Below are 19,063 nucleotides of genomic sequence, written 5' to 3' on the forward strand. Positions count from 1 at the left end.
ATCTATCTCTCTATATCTAATCTATCTCTCATATCTATCTATCTCTCATATCTCATCTATCATCTCATATCTATCTATCTCTCATATCTATCTATCTATCTCTCATATCTATCTATCCTATCTCTCATATCTATCTATCTATCTCTCATATCTATCTATCTATCTCTCATATCTATCTAATCTATCTCTCATATCCTATCTATCTATCTCTCATAACTGTCACGATGCCGGCTGGCAGGAGGTGGATCCTCTGTGCCAGAGAGGGATTGGCGAGGACCGTGCTAGTGGACCGGTTCTAAGGACACTACTGGTTTTCCACCAGAGCCCGCCGCAAAAGCGGGGATGGTCTTGCTGCGGCGGTAGTGACCAGGTCGTATCCACTAGCAACGGCTCAACCTCTCTGGCTGCTGAAGATAGGCGATGGTACAAGGGAGTAGGCAGAAGCAAAGTCGGACGTAGCAGAAGGTCGGGGGCAGGCGGCAAGGTTCGTAGTCAGGGAGATAGCAGAAGTTCTGGTACACAGGGTATAAACACACAAAACGCTTTCACTAGGCACAAGGGCAACAAGATCCGGCAAGGAAGTGCATGGGAGGAGGCTAGATATAGTCAGGGACCAGTGGGAGCTAATTAAGCTATTGGGCCAGGCACCAATCATTGGTGCACTGGCCCTTTAAGTCTCAGGAGCTGGCGCGCGCGCGCCCTAGAGAGCGGAGCGCGCGCGCCAGCACATGACAGCAGGGACGGGAACGGGTAAGTGACCTGGGATGCGACTCGCGAGCGGGCGCGTCCCGCTGTGCGAATCGCATCCCCAACGGCCATGACAGAGCAGCGCTCCCGGTCAGCGGACTGACCGGGGAGCTGCAGGGAGAAAGACGCCGTGAGCGCTCCGGGGAGGAGCGGGGACCCGGAGCGCTAGGCGTAACAATATCTATCTATCTATCTCTCATATCTATCTATCTATCTCTCATATCTATCTATCTATCTCTCATATCTATCTATCTATCTCTCATATCTATCTATCTATCTCTCATATCTATCTATCTATCTCTCATATCTATCTATCTATCTCTCATATCTATCTATCTATCTCTCATATCTATCTATCTATCTCTCATATCTATCTATCTATCTCTCATATCTATCTATCTATCTCTCATATCTATCTATCTATCTCTCATATCTATCTATCTATCTCTCATATCTATCTATCTATCTCTCATATCTATCTATCTATCTCTCATATCTATCTATCTATCTCTCATATCTATCTATCTATCTCTCATATCTATCTATCTATCTCTCATATCTATCTCATATCTATCTCTCATATCTATCTCATATCTATCTCTCATATCTATCTCATATCTATCTCTCATATCTATCTCATATCTATCTCTCATATCTATCTATCTATCTCTCATATCTATCTATCTATCTCTCATATCTATCTATCTATCTCTCATATCTATCTATCTATCTCTCATATCTATCTCATATCTATCTCTCATATCTATCTCATATCTATCTCTCATATCTATCTCTCATATCTTTCTCTCATATCTATCTCTCATATCTATCTCTCATATCTATCTCTCATATCTATCTCTCATATCTATCTCTCATATCTATCTCTCATATCTATCTCTCATATCTATCTCTCATATCTATCTCTCATATCTATCTCATATCTATCTCTCATATCTATCTCTCATATCTATCTCTCATATCTATCTCTCATATCTATCTTCATATCTATCTCTCATATCTAACTCTCATATCTATCTCATATCTATCTCATATCTATCTCATATCTATCTATCTATCTCATATCTATCTATCTATCTCATATCTATCTATCTATCTCATATCTATCTATCTATCTCATATCTATCTATCTATCTATCTCATATCTATCTATCTCATATCTATCTATCTATCTCATATCTATCTATCTATCTCATATCTATCTATCTATCTATCTATCTCATATCTATCTATCTATCTATCTCATATCTATCTCAGATCTATCTATCTATCTCTATATCTATCTATCTATCTATCTATCTCATATCTATCTCATATCTATCTCATATCTATCTCATATCTATCTCATATCTATCTCATACTCTATCTCATATCTATCTCATATCTATCTCATATCTATCTCATATCTATCTCATATCTATCTCATATCTATCTCATATCTATCTCATATCTATCTCATATCTCTCTCTATCTATCTCATATCTATCTATCTATCTCATATCTATCTATCTATCTCATATCTATCTATCTATCTCATATCTATCTATCTCATATCTATCTATCTATCTCATATCTATCTATCTATCTCATATCTATCTATCTATCTCATATCTATCTATCTATCTCATATCTATCTATCCTCATATCTATCTATCTATCTCATATCTATCTATCTATCTCATATCTATCTATCTATCTATCTATCTCATATCTATCTATCTCATATCTATCTATCTCATATCTATCTATCTATCTATCTATCTCATATCTATCTCATATCTATCTCATATCTATCTCATATCTATCTCATATCTATCTCATATCTATCTCATATCTATCTCATATCTATCTCATATCTATCTCATATCTATCTCATATCTATCTCATATCTATCTCATATCTATCTATCTATCTCATATCTATCTCATATCTATCTATCTATCTCATATCTATCTATCTATCTCATATCTATCTATCTATCTCATATCTATCTATCTATCTCATATTATCTCATATCTATCTATCTATCTCATATCTATCTATCTATCTCTATCTATCTATCTATCTCATATCTATCTATCTATCTCATATCTATCTATCTATCTCATATCTATCTATCTCATATCTATCTATCTCAGATCTATCTATCTCATATCTATCTATCTATATCTATCTATCTCATATCTATATTATCTCTCATATCTATCTATCTCTCATATCTATCTATCTCTCATATCTATCTATCTCTCTATCTCTCATATCTGTCTCATATCTGTCTCATATCTGTCTCATATCTGTCTCATATCTGTCTCATATCTGTCTCATATCTGTCTCATATCTGTCTCATATCTGTCTCATATCTGTCTCATATCTGTCTCATATCTGTCTCATATCTGTCTCTCTCCTATCTATCTCGTATGTATATTACTATATTTTCGGATGTTCCCTTGTGTATCGTTCCCCAGGTATGAGTGCCATAAATGTGCCGCCACCTATAAAGACGCCAGCCACCGATATAAACTGCGTGTGAAGGTCTCGGAGGAGAACAGACTTTGTGTTATCACCATATTTGGGAAATGTTTGGAGCAGGTTTTTGGAGGCAGCGCTGATTTCTTGCACAGGTGAGATAGTTACCCGAGATAGTATAATATACAAGTGACTGTGTGGACCTCCCAGATGTCATGCAAAACTACAACTCCCAGCATGCACGGACAGCCAACGGCTGTCCGGGCATGCTGGGAGTTGTAGTTTTGCAACGTATGGAGGTCCACAGTTTGGTATTCAGACCCCGACCAATCAGTAGAAGGAGCCGGGGGATAAGCGCACATCATCTGTGGGAGCAGGATGGTCCCATAGACTTGCATTATGAGTCCGTCCTGGTCATGTGACACATCTCAGAGTGAACATGCTGCCTGAAAGGGTCATTGGGTCCCTGGTGGCTTTACCCAGTCCCACCTGATAGATGTCCCTCTGTTTGACTCGTAGTCCAAGCAGAATGGAAGTGATGGCAGGTTCCATGTACCCAATGCTTGAAAGAAACCTCTGCCGATCCAGCATCTCTAATCCTTACCAATCAGCCAGGAGAAGCAGCGGCCACTACAGGAGGGTAGAAGTATTGCATGCAGGTCATTCAGGTGTATGACGCAGACGGGCCGTGTGCACTAGATTGGGACCAGCCCATGACTTTGTGTCATACAGAGGTTCCTAAGAAGAGGATGTCCCCGTCTGAAGTCCATGTATCCTAATGAAGCATAAAAAGTAGACACTTAGATGGGGGGGGGGGGGGGGGGGAGGAGAGTGTCTTAGGTAGATTGGGGGGGGGGGGAGGAGAGTGTCTTAGGTAGATTGGGGGGGGGGAGGAGAGTGTCTTAGGTAGATTGGGGGGGGGGGGGAGAGTGTCTTAGGTAGATTGGGGGGGGGGGAGGAGAGTGTCTTAGGTAGATTGGGGGGGGGGGAGGAGAGTGTCTTAGGTAGATGGGGGGAGGAGAGTGTCTTAGGTAGATGGGGGGGAGGAGAGTGTCTTAGGTAGATGGGGAGGAGGAGAGTGTCTTAGGTGGATGGGGGGAGTGGCTTAGGTAGATGGGGGAGTGGCTTAGGTAGATGGGGGGAGTGGCTTAGGTAGATGGGGGGAGTGGCTTAGGTAGATTGGGGGGGGGAGGAGGAGAGTGTCTTTGGTAGATGTGGGGGAGGGGAGTGTCTTAGGTAGATTGGGGGGGGGTGGAGTGTGTTTTAGGTAGATGGGGGGGGGAGAGTGTTTTAGGTAGATGGGGGAGGAGTGTGTTTTTGGTAGATTGGGGGGAGGAGAGTGTCTTAGGTAGATGGGGGGGGGAGGAGAGTGTCTTAGGTAGATGGGGGGAGAGGAGAGTGTCTTAGGTAGATGGGGAGGAGGAGAGTGTCTTAGGTGGATGGGGGGAGTGGCTTAGGTAGATGGGGGAGTGGCTTAGGTAGATGGGGGGAGTGGCTTAGGTAGATTGGGGGGGGAGGAGGAGAGTGTCTTTGGTAGATGTGGGGGAGGGGAGTGTCTTAGGTAGATTGGGGGGGGGGGGAGAGTGTCTTAGGTAGATGGGGGGGAGGAGAGTGTCTTAGGTAGATGGGGAGGAGGAGAGTGTCTTAGGTGGATGGGGGGAGTGGCTTAGGTAGATGGGGGAGTGGCTTAGGTAGATGGGGGAGTGGCTTAGGTAGATGGGGGGAGTGGCTTAGGTAGATTGGGGGGGGAGGAGGAGAGTGTCTTTGGTAGATGTGGGGGAGGGGAGTGTCTTAGGTAGATTGGGGGGGGGGAGTGTGTTTTAGGTAGATGGGGGGGGAGAGTGTTTTAGGTAGATGGGGGAGGAGTGTGTTTTTGGTAGATTGGGGGGAGGAGAGTGTCTTAGGTAGATGGGGGGGGGGAGGAGAGTGTCTTAGGTAGATGGGGGGGAGAGGAGAGTGTCTTAGGTAGATGGGGGGGAGGAGAGTGTCTTAGGTAGATGGGGAGGAGGAGAGTTTCTTAGGTGGATGGGGGGAGTGGCTTAGGTAGATGGGGGAGTGGCTTAGGTAGATGGGGGGAGTGGCTTAGGTAGATTGGGGGGGGGAGGAGGAGAGTGTCTTTGGTAGATGTGGGGGAGGGGAGTGTCTTAGGTAGATTGGGGGGGAGGAGTGTGTTTTAGGTAGATGGGGGGGGAGAGTGTTTTAGGTAGATGGGGGAGGAGTGTGTTTTTGGTAGATTGGGGGGAGGAGAGTGTCTTAGGTAGATGGGGGGGGAGGAGAGTGTCTTAGGTAGATGGGGGGGGAGGAGAGTGTCTTAGGTAGATGGGGGGGGAGGAGAGTGTCTTAGGTAGATGGGGGGGGAGGAGAGTGTCTTAGGTAGATGGGGGGGAGGAGTGTGTCTTAGGTAGATGGGGGGGAGGAGTCTGTCTTAGGTAGATGGGGGGGAGGAGTGTGTCTTAGGTAGATGGGGGGGGGAGTGTGTTTTAGGTAGATGGGGGGGGGGAGGAGTGTGTTTTAGGTAGATGGGGGGGAGGAGTGTGTTTTAGGTAGATGGGGGGGGGGGGGGAGGAGTGTGTCTTAGGTAGATGGGGGGGGGGTGTGTCTTAGGTAGATGGGGGGGGGGAGTGTGTCTTGTGTCTTAGGTAGATGGGGGGGGGAGGAGGAGTGTGTTTTAGGTAGATGGGGGGGGGGGAGGAGGAGTGTGTTTTAGGTAGATGGGGGGGGGGAGGAGGAGTGTGTTTTAGGTAGATGGGGGGGGAGGAGGAGTGTGTTTTAGGTAGATGGGGGGGGGAGGAGTGTGTTTTAGGTAGATGGGGGGGAGGAGTGTGTTTTAGGTAGATGGGGGGGGGGAGGAGTGTGTCTTAGGTAGATGGGGGGGAGGAGGAGAGTGTCTTAGGTAGAGGGGGGGGAGGAGGAGAGTGTCTTAGGTAGATGGGGGGGAGGAGGAGAGTGTCTTAGGTAGATGGGGGGGAGGAGGAGAGTGTCTTAGGTAGATGGGGGGAGGAGGAGAGTGTCTTAGGTAGATGGGGGGGGAGGAGGAGAGTGTCTTAGGTAGATGGGGGGGGGGAGTGTGTCTTGTGTCTTAGGTAGATGGGGGGGGGGAGGAGGAGTGTGTTTTAGGTAGATGGGGGGGGGGAGGAGGAGTGTGTTTTAGGTAGATGGGGGGGGGGAGGAGGAGTGTGTTTTAGGTAGATGGGGGGGGGGAGGAGGAGTGTGTTTTAGGTAGATGGGGGGGAGGAGTGTGTTTTAGGTAGATGGGGGGGGGAGGAGTGTGTTTTAGGTAGATGGGGGGGGGGGAGGAGTGTGTTTTAGGTAGATGGGGGGGGGGGAGGAGTGTGTCTTAGGTAGATGGGGGGGAGGAGGAGAGTGTCTTAGGTAGATGGGGGGGAGGAGGAGAGTGTCTTAGGTAGATGGGGGGGAGGAGGAGAGTGTCTTAGGTAGATGGGGGGGAGGAGGAGAGTGTCTTAGGTAGAGGGGGGGGAGGAGGAGAGTGTCTTAGGTAGATGGGGGGGAGGAGGAGAGTGTCTTAGGTAGATGGGGGGGAGGAGGAGAGTGTCTTAGGTAGATGGGGGGGAGGAGGAGAGTGTCTTAGGTAGATGGGGGGGGGGAGTGTGTCTTGTGTCTTAGGTAGATGGGGGGGGGGAGGAGGAGTGTGTTTTAGGTAGATGGGGGGGGGGAGGAGGAGTGTGTTTTAGGTAGATGGGGGGGGGGAGGAGGAGTGTGTTTTAGGTAGATGGGGGGGGGGGAGGAGGAGTGTGTTTTAGGTAGATGGGGGGGGGAGGAGTGTGTTTTAGGTAGATGGGGGGGGGGAGGAGTGTGTTTTAGGTAGATGGGGGGGGGGAGGAGTGTGTTTTAGGTAGATGGGGGGGGGGAGGAGTGTGTCTTAGGTAGATGGGGGGGAGGAGGAGAGTGTCTTAGGTAGATGGGGGGGAGGAGGAGAGTGTCTTAGGTAGATGGGGGGGAGGAGGAGAGTGTCTTAGGTAGATGGGGGGAGGGGTAGAGTGTCTTAGGCCTATGGGGGGGGTGAATCCTAAAACCGATTTCCCCCCCCCCTGACATCCATATGGTACAACCCATTTTAGTAAAGCAAAGTATTCTCCGCATTATACTCTGTGCTCCGTTCCCGTTCTTCCAGGATTGTAGATGATCAGGCAGCGGACAGATGGCAGAGACCGTCAGAATTGTCTTGTACGACTCGGAATGACAACCAGCATTTACCCTTTTGATACAGAATACGTCAAACCTGCGTCGTCTTGTTATCGTAGACGTACATTCATTTACATTTTTATTGTCTTGGATGTTGCGCCTCCCGCTATGTGTCTGCAGTGATTTGTAGGAGCGCGTATTATTTATTATGTTTTTGTTCCATTGCTGTTTTTTTTTTTATTTTTTTTTATTTTTTTTTTTGCAAATAAACTTATTTTCCTTAGAAATCTTTCCCTTTTTATAATGTTATAACCACCTTTACAGCTCTTTTAAAGCGGCCTCTGAGGCAGTGTATCCCAACTAGTGTGCCTCCAGCTGTTGCAAAACTACAACTCCCAGCATGTCATGTTGTCAGGGTTTTATTTTATTTATTGTTTGATTTTTTATTTAATGGGTAAAAGTTTTAATTTTTTTTTCTTAGAGAGGGCTTTAATTTAATAAAAAAAAAATATATATATTTTTTTTATTTTATTTAAACTTTTTGAAAAGGGATTCCAATTTTTTTTATTGCAGGGGAAGGGACCTGCGGCCGTCCTCTCACCTGATCGGGACACCGCGATTACACCGCCGTGATCCCGATCAGCATCCCTGAGCTAACCGGCAGTAAATCTCAGGACTTTTAGATGCCGCGATCAACTTTGATCGCAACGTCTAAAGGGTTAACGCGAGTCCCGGCTATGATAGCTCGGGAGCGGAGAGTGCAGGTGGCTTACCGCCTCTCCGTGATACCTTCCTACGGGAGTCTTGCCGTCAGGTATCGGATCAGGTATTGGGGACATTTGCACGAGTACAAGTACTTGTGCAAATGTCCAGTATCTCTCCCCATACCAGTATCGGTATCGGGACATCCCTTCACCTGACCGTCTAATTCATACGGGGTTGTCATGATTTTTCCTCCAGTAGTGTTATGGGGAGGATCGGGCACTTTGGATTTTAACCCCTTAAGGACTGAGCCCTTTTTCGCAATTCTGACCACTGTCCCTTTAAGCATTAATAACTTAATAACCCCCACCGTCGCCTCCCTACCTGCGCCGCTGATCTCCGCAGTCTCCAGCGATGATCTGCGGTCCCCACGGCATCTTCATCACAGGTACAGGCCGCCATCTTCTCCCCCTGCTCTGCCCGACATCCAGGGGTGGGCAGAACGGGGGGGGGGGGGTTCCATGGCGACCCCCTGTCCTGCGCTGCCATTGGTCAGAACTCAGTTCTGACTAATGGCAGGGGATAGGAGGAGATCGCAGCACTGCGACCTCGCTCCTATCCTGCAGGATGATCGGGGCTGTCGCTGACAGCTCCGATCATCCCTATTTTCTGGGTGATTGGGTCACCAGAGATCCGATCAGCCCGGAATAGGAAAAAAATTTCTCCGATCGCCGACATGGTCTTAGGACCCCCTCGCCGATGTGCCGGGATGCCTGCTGAATTATTTCAGCAGGCAACCCGGTCCGGTCCCCAACCGGCTAGCGGCGGGGAACGGAATTCCCACGGGCGTATCCATACGCCCTCAGTCATTAAGGACTTTAAAACGGGGACGTATGGATATGCCCGCCATCCTTAACAGGTTAATATGTCCGATCCTTTTGATTCTCAGAGATGCTGCCAGGGAAGTCTGGAAACAGACATGGTGTGTGGTATGACTTATTCTCCTCTTATCATGTACATGCGCTGTGTTACCTTACACTGGGTTCTTGCTCTAATACTTGGAATCGGAGGAATCTCCAATCCCGGCCTCATAACCTTTTAATTCTCTGTGGTTAAAGGGGTTGTCCAGGAATAGAAATATAATTCTAATTACTTCCAAAAACAGCACCACCCCTGTCCTCAGGTTGTGTGGGGTATAAGAACTTGGCTCCATTCACTTTAATGGAACTGAGCTGCAATACCGCACACAACCTGAGGTACGGGTGGCGCTGTTTTTGGAAGAAATCAACTGTTTTTTTTTTCTTTTTAATCCTGGATAACCCCTAGAAAACATACTCTGCTAGAAAACATTTTTTTTTTTTTAATCAACTGGTACCAGAAATCCTGGATAACCCCTTTTTAAAGGGGTACTCTGCTAGAAAACTTTTTATTTTTTTTAATCAACTGGTGCCAAAAAGTTAAACAGATTTGTAAATTACTTCTAATTAAAAATTAAATCTTAATCCTTCCAGTATTTATCAGCTGCTGTATGCTCCACAGGAAGTTCTTTTCTTTTTGAATTTCCTTTCTGTCTGACCACAGTGCTCTCTGCTGACACCTCTGTCCGTGTCAGGAACTGTCCAGAGCAGGAGCAAATCCCCATAGAAAACCTCTCCTGTTCTGACCGGTTCATGAAATGGACAGAGGTGTCAGCAGAGAGCACTTGCTGTCAGGCAGAAAAGAAATTCAAAAAGTTAAGAACTTCCTCTGTAGTATACAGCAGCTGACAAGTACTGGAAGGATTAAGATTTTTAAATAGAAGTCATTTACAAATCTGTTTAACTTTCTAGCATTTAAAAAAAAAAAAAATGTTTTCCAGTGGAGTACCCCTTTAAGAGCGACCATGGCATGATGGGTTCATAAGACATTGGGGTAGTCATTGGTATCTTCTCCCCACCACACTGGTCTCCTGTGGAGCATGCACCCAGACCTCATGGTTCAGGCAGCATGAAAGTGATGACAGGTTTCCTTTTTAGGCAGTGTTTCCCAACCAGGGTGCCTCCAGCTGTTGCAAAACTACAACTCCCAGCATGCCCGGACAGCCGTTGGCTGTCCGGGCATGCTGGAAGTTGTAGTTTTGCAACAGCTGGAGGCACTCTCGTTGGGAAACACTGCTTTACGGGCTATATGCACAGCTATGTATCTTTTTATTGATATGTTTTTTTTTTTTCTCTCGTTCAAGTCAATTGCAGGTTTCTTCCCAACTTTCCCGGGATCTAGAACATGACAGAGCTCAGGAACTGTTACTCCAGGCGGCCGAACATTGTCTTATCGGCAGGAGCTTCATCTTTGCCGTCAAGGTGATTAGGTTCCCCCTCCGTCCTTCTGTTCACACCGGGGTATTGAAATACAGAGCACAATACTAACATGAACTTAGCTCTATATTTGTCAGTATTTTGTTCTTTCTGTCCAAAGGCTGTCCAGGCATGCTGGGAGTTGTAGTTTTGCAACAGCTGGAGGCACACTGCTTGGGAAACACTGGTTTAAACCTTTCTGTCTTCTCCAACAGATATTCTTCAAATTTTTTTATAGAAGTAATTTACAAATATGTTTAACTTTCTGGCACCAGATGATCAAAAAAAAAAAAAAGCTGTTTCCATTGCTCTGCTCTCTGAAGGGCGCTGTACTGTGAGCAGTGACTGAGCATATGTGTCCCCCCAGGACCCATCAGGGAACCAAACCCATAGCCCATCCTTTTACTCTCATCAACATATTTAATTGTCTAAATATCATTCTTAAGCTATATTCCCCTCTTTCAGTTGCCACTTACATTCTGGGAGTGAGGAAAATACGTCATCCAGCCATCCACTGTGTCTCTGTCCATGTCCCTCTCTAAAAGCAGCCCCCACCTTCCTGAGAGACACAGACCTGCTTTGCAGTGATGAGTTGTGCTCCCTTCAGCTAGGAAGTGTGAGCAGCCTTAGCCAATCACACACTGAATCTCTCTGCTCACATAGCAGGAGGCTGGAGGCTGCTCTCAGAGAGGGAGCTGGCGGGCATTGAGAGACGAGCTGCATTGGCTGCTGGGAGATGTTGTATCATGCTGCAGGGGGAGAGAAGGATGGTAAAGAATATCAAGCATCCAGAGAACACAACAGGGGCCACAGGAGCCATGCATATTGGGCAGGATCTTTTAGAGGGAACCTATCCAGGTAGTGTGGTGGCTTTGGAGCTTTTTTATATAGATATATATATACACACATATTTCCCTGGAGGACCCCTTTAACTCAAATAGCAGAAAACCCTATATCGGTGTTTCCCAATAAGCTGTTGCAAAACTAAAACTCCCAGCATGCCCGGACAGTTGAAGGCACAGTGTTTGGGAAACACTGCTCTTAGTCTGAAACCCTATAGCAATATTGACAAATAATTCCCTTTGTGTTTCCATTCCTTTAAGATCTCGTGTTGTCCGGAACTGCTGGGAGTTGTAGTTTTGAAACAGCTGGTTGGGAAATGCTGCCATACATAGTCTTAAATTATCCCAAGATTAAAACCTTACAGTATAGGTCAAAAGTATGTGATCTGTGGGGGGGTACAACAGCTGGGACCCCCCAACAATCACAAGAACAGGGGTCCCTTGTTCCGCCAGAAACTTGTATGCTCGGCCAGTACTCCATTCAGTCACTATGGTACTTTCAAAGCTAACCGAGCACGGATAGGAGATACGTTTTTTTCTTGGGATATCCATTTTAATGTACAGTTCCAAATTGTGCAATTTTGGTTGTAATTCTCCGAGAATGTATGTATGTATTTCTTAAACTATTACATTTTTTATAAATTAATTTAATATTTAAACTATTTATTTAATATTTTATGTATTTATTTATTAAACTAATAATTATTTCTGTTTAGATTCCCCAGAATTTTGAAAAAAGCAATTCCCCCTCGCATCGGGATCGGAACATCGTTGCCTGTCAGATTATTCTCTTCAATGAAGACCCGATGAGCTGCACCGTTCTCAGCTACTTCAACCGGCTGGTGGCGTCCGTATTAGGCAATAACCCCATACACGCCAAGACCGATGTCTCTACAGACACCACAAACCGGGGAGATCTTAGTGCATTGGAGTTTTCTGAGCGCAGCTCTGGCCTCCCTCAGAGCTGGAATCATTATGCCGAGTACTGGCAGCAGTCTCTTGGCTTGGTGTCCTCATCCCTAAGCAATACATTATGCAAGTACAGGCAAGGTGAAGGTAACGAGACCGAGCAAGATCTGTGTGCAGAAGATGTGACGTCTCAAAAGACAACAGTATCCACACGGAGAAAACTTAATGCAACAGATACGAGAATCAGTACTCAAGGAGTTAAGTGTTCCTCCTCTGGGCACATTCACAGTAATACTCACAGCCCTCCAAGTTCCTCACATTTCCATAGTTTCTCTTCCAAATCAAAATTGCTTCTTGGCCAAGAGTCGTATTTGCAGAATGTTCGTAAGTCAGGAAGTCGCCGGAGCCAAAGCTGTTCAGCAAGCAGCACGCATCTCCTTCCCCAGACGGCTGAAATCCATCAAGCTGAGGAGGAAATCTGCGAAGACTTCCCGTTCTCCGAAAGCCTAAGCGAGTTTATGGCGCAAATTGAAGATGCCGAAGGCTTAAGGCCTGCAGAAATCATAGAGGAAAACATATCACACGGAAGAGACGACGGGCGATCGCGTAACTTGAACATTCCATCCCAAATTTATATCATCGCGAAATCTGCTTCACGTTGCGGCTTGAGCCACCCTAGTGAAGATACCGGTTTAGTCGATCGGACCTTAGATTCTGCAGATTTAACTTTGGGTTGTTTCCAAGAGATGCGCAGTCCCTTTAATAGTCTTTCAACCTGTTGGCAGGAACGACAAATTCCAACGAAGGTGCTTTTGAATGGAACATACGATAGCTTAGACTTAACTAGTGTTATGAAAGATCTGGACAAGTCTGCAGTGGCATCGGAAAAGGTGATAGGTGGTGAAAAAAACTGTTCTGATTCCGGGGCTGAGCTAACTAGTAAGATCAAATGCTTCGGAGACCTCTACAATGCTTCTGCAGATCTCTTCGAGGCTAGTAATAATCCAAAAGATGACACTTTATGGTTGCAAAACGATGGCTTTCCAAATGGACAACTGGTTTGTTTGACCACTTCTCCCTGTACAGATGTCCTTCCATATCAGCGTAGAAAGTCTCGCTCCAGTGTCAGCTCCTTGTCGGAGGATTGTAGAGCGTGGAATAATTTGGCCATGGAAGACTTTGTCCCTTACCTGCAATCCACTCCAGTACTAAGACGACTTTCAAGAAGCGGCAGACTTTCTAGTGACACGTGGAACTGTACCGGTGTTTCCGTACAGACTCGATCAAGTAGCACCATAAGACGTTTATTCCTCAAGAACATGAGGCAACGAAAATCTGCTGTGATTTATAGACTCTCTGGGAACTATTCCTTATGGTCTCCAAATTTGTCCCCGTTTTCCAATGCCGAGGGGTCAACCGCTCCGTTCCCAAGGACTGGAAGGAAAATGTTGTCTCACTACCCTTGGAGGAAGGGGTCTGTTCTGGACAATAAAGAGAATTACAATAACCAAACGGGTCATAATACGAACATAACGTGTACTGTAAAGGAGACTGACAAAGGGAAGAAAGAACCAATAGAACATATTGCTGCTACACTGGATCATCCAAAGCATCTGTCGCCTGTAAACCACTTGTTGCAGGAAGGTGAAGACGGACTTTGTTCTTTGGAAGATACACTTCTTCCAAGTGACTGGTCTCCAGAACTGTTCTCTGGAAAGTCAGATATTTCTCATCCAAGTGACGGTCTTCAGAGACGTTTGTTTTAACTAGTTAAATGGGATTGACATTGCGTCTCATCAGAAAATGTTATATCCTCCATCTTTGTGACCCATGAACTCTACCCGGCTACATCTTACTATCGGAGGGGTTTTATATGTCCATGCAACAGGTTAAAAGTTCAATTAAATGACCGTAGTGCTTTAAACCGGGCACAGTCAACAAGCCGCCATTGACTGATCTTATTTCGGCATATCAGCAAATATAATAATCGCTTTACTATACTATACTTTAATTAAACTCTTGACATTTCGCAAACAGTGAGTGAAGTGCCCGGTAGCAATCTTCACTCCTGGACTCAAGGCTCAGTCTGATTGCAGTAGACACGTTTCATTATAGTCTATGGAGCTGTCATGTGCATCTAAACTTTTCATATGTCTGTGCCACATGTCAAAAGTTTAACTTAATAAAAGTTAGGCTGGGCTCACACTGCGGAATCTCTGGATGGAATTTCCGCTGGAGATGCCACGAAGGGCATTTATCTGTCATCAAGCGGCCGTTGACTCCTCTTATTGGCAAATGAAGCTCATTTCTTTGATTGAGTACTAAGTCGGGGAGTAAAGCGCACTACCGCATACTTCGCCCAGCTATACCTCACCATCCATAAGAGGCCAATCTCAACGTTTTATATGTCTGTGTGACATGTCAAAAGTTCAGTTAAAGAGATACTCCGCCCCTAGACATCTGATCCGCCCCTAGACATCTAAGATGTCTGATCGCTGGGGTCCCGCCGTGGGGGACCCCTGTGATCCTGTCTGCGGCACCCCAGACATCCGGATGACTGGCGAGGCGGAGGCTCGTGACGTCATGGTCATGCCCTGTTCGTGACATCATGGCCACACCCCCTCAATGCAAGTCAATCACTTCCCCTCCCATAGACTTGCATTGAGGGTGTGTGTTCATGATGTCACGAACAGGGCGCGGCTGTGACATCAGGGCGCTGCACCCAACAGTCTAAATGAACACCGTGTGCAGCAGGGAGATTGTGGGTGTCCCCAGCGGCAGGAGCCCCGCGATCAGACATCTTATCCCTTATCCTTTGGCTAGGGGATAAGATGTCTAGGGGCGGAGTACCCCTTTATAAGGGGCGCCAAGAGGACTTTTCAGTTCTTCTTTCCGGTTATGAAAAAGTTTTAATAGTTCTGATTGGCTGAGATGGCCCAGTAAGAGTTGCAGGCATTGCCCATATATGGGCATACACTGCAGGCAGGGTCCATTGAAGGACCTCAGGGCTGTTTTTATATTGCCTGTTGTTAGGAAGTACTAAGATGTTTGCTTACAGCTGTCTGGGCATTTACTATACTGACACATATGGCAATAATCAAAGAGTGATGGCCTAATGTAATGCATCGTGCCTTGTGGCCAACCCCCCCCCCCCCCCCATAAGAGAATAGTCCGATTTTCACTAAACATGTACAAAATATTCCAGAATTAATGCGCTGCTGAAAAAGAATAAATAATTCAAACCTCTGCCTCAGGTCACGGGTAAGAAACTCCAGCATTCCTGGTGTAGAGACCTCAGACCAGACGGGATGTGAATGTGCTGGCATGTGCCCCAAGGAAAACTCTTTTATATGGTTTCTCTGAATATAAAATGTAAATGATAACCTGCAGTCTAGAATCCAGACTAGTTTCTGGCCAGCTATCTCCCCCATAAACACATACCCTTGCGGGTCATCCAAGCTGGCGTATCATTTACATAACTGTAAGGAAATAAATGGCTGCCAGACATCTCTTGCCTCTTGGAATACATTAGGATCAGGTTGAAATCCACCCACTCAGGAAATGAAGAGTAAATACCGGCACTCACCCTTCATGCTGTAAATCAAATTGTGCTTTTATTTAGGATCTTTGGCAGGGAAGGTAACACTGGCTCACAGGGGCACAACAATGTGATGGACTATTTAAAGGGGTACTCCACTAGCCAGTGTTCAGAACATTTAGTTCCGAACGCTGTGTGCACGCTGCGAGGGTCGGCCGCCACGCCCCCTTCCATAGACTTGCATTGAGGGGACGTGACGTCACGAGGGGGCATTAGCGACTCCTGCAGCGCACGCACAGCGTTCGGAACTAAATGTTCCAAACGCTGGCCAGTGGAGTACCCCTCTAAGTACTAAGGCACCATACTAAGTAGCCAGACAAAGTACCATGTGTAGTACAAAACAGTCCATCCCATTGTTATGCCCCTGTGAGCACGAATTCATTAAAAGCATAAAGGGATGTCATGTCAATATACAAGCTTTATTACAACCACCAATTGGAATTTCCTTTTTTTATTTTTTGTGCAGAATTTCCACGCGAATTTCGTGCAAATTCCATGCGGAAACTATTTCAAGCGAAAGTTTTTTTTTTAACCATTGACTTCAAAGGACTTCTGCTCACGTATTCCGCAAGAAGAATGAACATGTTCTTTCTTCTAGCGGAACGGAATTCCACGAGCGGAATTTACACAGTGTGAACAGTGCAAAGTAAAATACGTTGAAGTCAATGGCAAATAAGATGTTAATTATTTCTAAGTGGAGAATTCAAGAGGAATTACTCGAGTAAATTGCTCTTGAATTACTCAGTGTGAACGCACCTTAAGAGTTAGGCAATCTAGAGATGTACCGGAAGTCGTATGCAAGTTTATTCTACTTCCGGTACATTTCCTGATCGCGTTACTTTTGGGCTGCAGAGTTTGAGTTTTAAACATCCTGCTACCAGACATCATGGTTAAGTATTATTTAACTTTCTGCAGGCAGGTGCAGAGTATAGTTTTTGCAGGGCAAGAAAAAGAAGAAAAAAGTGGGGCTGAGAAAAGAGTAAGGAGTGAAGACATCAGTGCAGGGGCTGGGAGAGGGCATGACAGTGCTGCTGCAGGAAGGACGAGCAGCCTATCACTACTGGGGCTTCAGGAGACTGGGAAGACTGGGTGGCACACAGTATTCGTGTCATCCAGCTTTCCCAGTCTCCTAAAAAGCTCCAATTTGGCTGCTTTACCTTACCAAATATTCTCTTCAGGAGACTAGGAAAGCTGAGTGGCAGGCAGTACACAGTGCAGGGCTCACATCCCCCCCCCCCCCCAGGTCTCCACAAGAGAGGTCCTTGTCAGGTCATGATTTGGAATAAACAACATACAAGGCAGGAGGGATCCATGTTTTATCAGGTTCAGGCTGGTGGTGGTCTAATGGTGGGGGAGACATTTTCTGGGCACTTTGGGCCCCTCTGAGCATGATTATAAACACCACAGCCTCCTTGAGTATTGTTACTGACCATGTCCTTCCCTTTATGACCACAGTGGACCCATCTTCTGATGATACTTCCAGCAGGATAATGCCCCATGTCACATGACATCATCTCATACAGGACAATGAGGTCACATGACATCATCTCATACAGGACAATGAGGTCACATGACATCATCTCATACAGGACAATGAGGTCACATGACCTCATCGCATACATAACAATGAGGTCACATGACTCCAATGGCCTCCACAGTCACCAGATCTCATCCAATAGATCACCGCAGGGATGTGATGGAACCGGAGATTCTCATGATTGATCTGACAAATCTACAGCAACTGTGTGATGTCATCATGTCCATATGGAGGAACTGTATGATGTCATCATGTCCATATGGAGCAACTGTGTGATGTCATCATGTCCATATGGAGGAACTGTGTGATGTCATCATGTCCATATGGAGGAACTGTGTGATGTCATCATGTCCATATGGAGGAACTGTGTGATGTCATCCTGTCCATATGGAGGAACTGTGTGATATCATGTCCATATAGAGGAACTGTGTGATGTCATGTCCATATGGAGGAACTGTGTGATGTCATCATGTCCATATTGAGGAACTGTGTGATGTCGTCATGTCCATATGGGGGAACTGTGTGATGTCGTCATGTCCATATGGAGGAACTGTGTGATGTCATCATGTCCATATGGGGGAACTGTGTAATGTCATCATGTCCATATAAAGGAACGGTGTGATGTCGTCATGTCCATATGGAAGAACTGTGTGATTTCATCATGTCCATATGGAGGAACTGTGTGATTTCATCATGTCTATATGGGGGAACTGTGTGATGTCGTCATGTCTATATGGAGGAACTGTGTGATGTCATCATGTCCATATGGAGGAACTGTGTGATGTCATCATGTCCATATGGAGGAACTGTGTGATGTCATCATGTCCATATGGAGGAACTGTGTGATGTCATCATGTCCATATGGAGGAACTGTGTGATGTCATCATGTCCATATGGAGGAACTGTGTGATGTCATCATGTCCATATGGAGGAACTGTGTGCTGTCATCATGTCTATATGGAGGAACTGTGTGATGTCATCATGTCTATATGGAGGAACTGTGTGATGTCATCATGTCTATATGGAGGAACTGTGTGATGTCATGTCCATATGGGGGAACTGTGTGATGTCGTCATGTCCATATAGAGGAACTGTGTGATGTCGTCATGTCCATATGGAGGAACTGTGTGATGTCGTCGTGTCCATATGGAGGAACTGTGTGATGTCGTCGTGTCCATATGGAGGAACTGTGTGATGTCGTCGTGTCCATATGGAGGAACTGTGTGATGTCGTCGTGTCCATATGGAGGAACTGTGTGATGTCATCATGTCCATATGGAGGAACTGTGTGATGTCATCGTGTCCATATGGAGGAACTGTGTGAAGTCATCGTGTCCATATGGAGGAACTGTGTGATGTCATCGTGTCCATATGGAGGAACTGTGTGATGTCATCGTGTCCATATGGAGGAACTGTGTGATGTCATCATGTCCATATTGAGCAAAATCTCTGAGAAATGTATCCAGCAGAATGGAGGCAAAAGCGGGTCCAACTATGTACCAGCAGAGGATGATGCATTGTCTGGGGGAGAGCAGGAGGAGCTGGGCAACTGCTGAGACAACACCACACTAACAATAAGAAGACTACACAACTTCCTGTCAAGGGTAAAAAACACTGCTAAAGCCAGAAAAATTTGTGATAGTTTGTGATGTGATAGTTTTATTCAAATAGAATTTTGTGATATCGGAATACCCCTTTAATAATGGGGCAACAGAGCCTCGGTCCTTCTATATTCCAAACATAATGAGCATCAACTTTATAAGGAATTT

At 45.7% G+C, this 19,063-nt stretch overlaps 1 protein-coding gene across 1 annotated transcript in view; it reads left to right on the forward strand.

The window, feature by feature from the left end:
• DDIAS (DNA damage induced apoptosis suppressor) overlaps nt 1–13,954 on the forward strand; it is a gene marked incomplete in the record, with an annotated part of 23,002 nt that extends 9,048 nt beyond the window's left edge. Inside the window, 3 exon segments of the mRNA XM_056561290.1 lie at nt 3,231–3,386; nt 10,298–10,415; nt 11,968–13,954. Coding sequence (XP_056417265.1) covers nt 3,231–3,386; nt 10,298–10,415; nt 11,968–13,926 — 2,233 coding nt within the window.
• Nucleotides 13,955–19,063: the final 5,109 nt, after the last annotated feature.

This window comes from Hyla sarda, chromosome 2 (assembly GCF_029499605.1).
Source record: "Hyla sarda isolate aHylSar1 chromosome 2, aHylSar1.hap1, whole genome shotgun sequence".
NCBI classification, from domain to species: Eukaryota; Metazoa; Chordata; class Amphibia; order Anura; family Hylidae; genus Hyla; species Hyla sarda.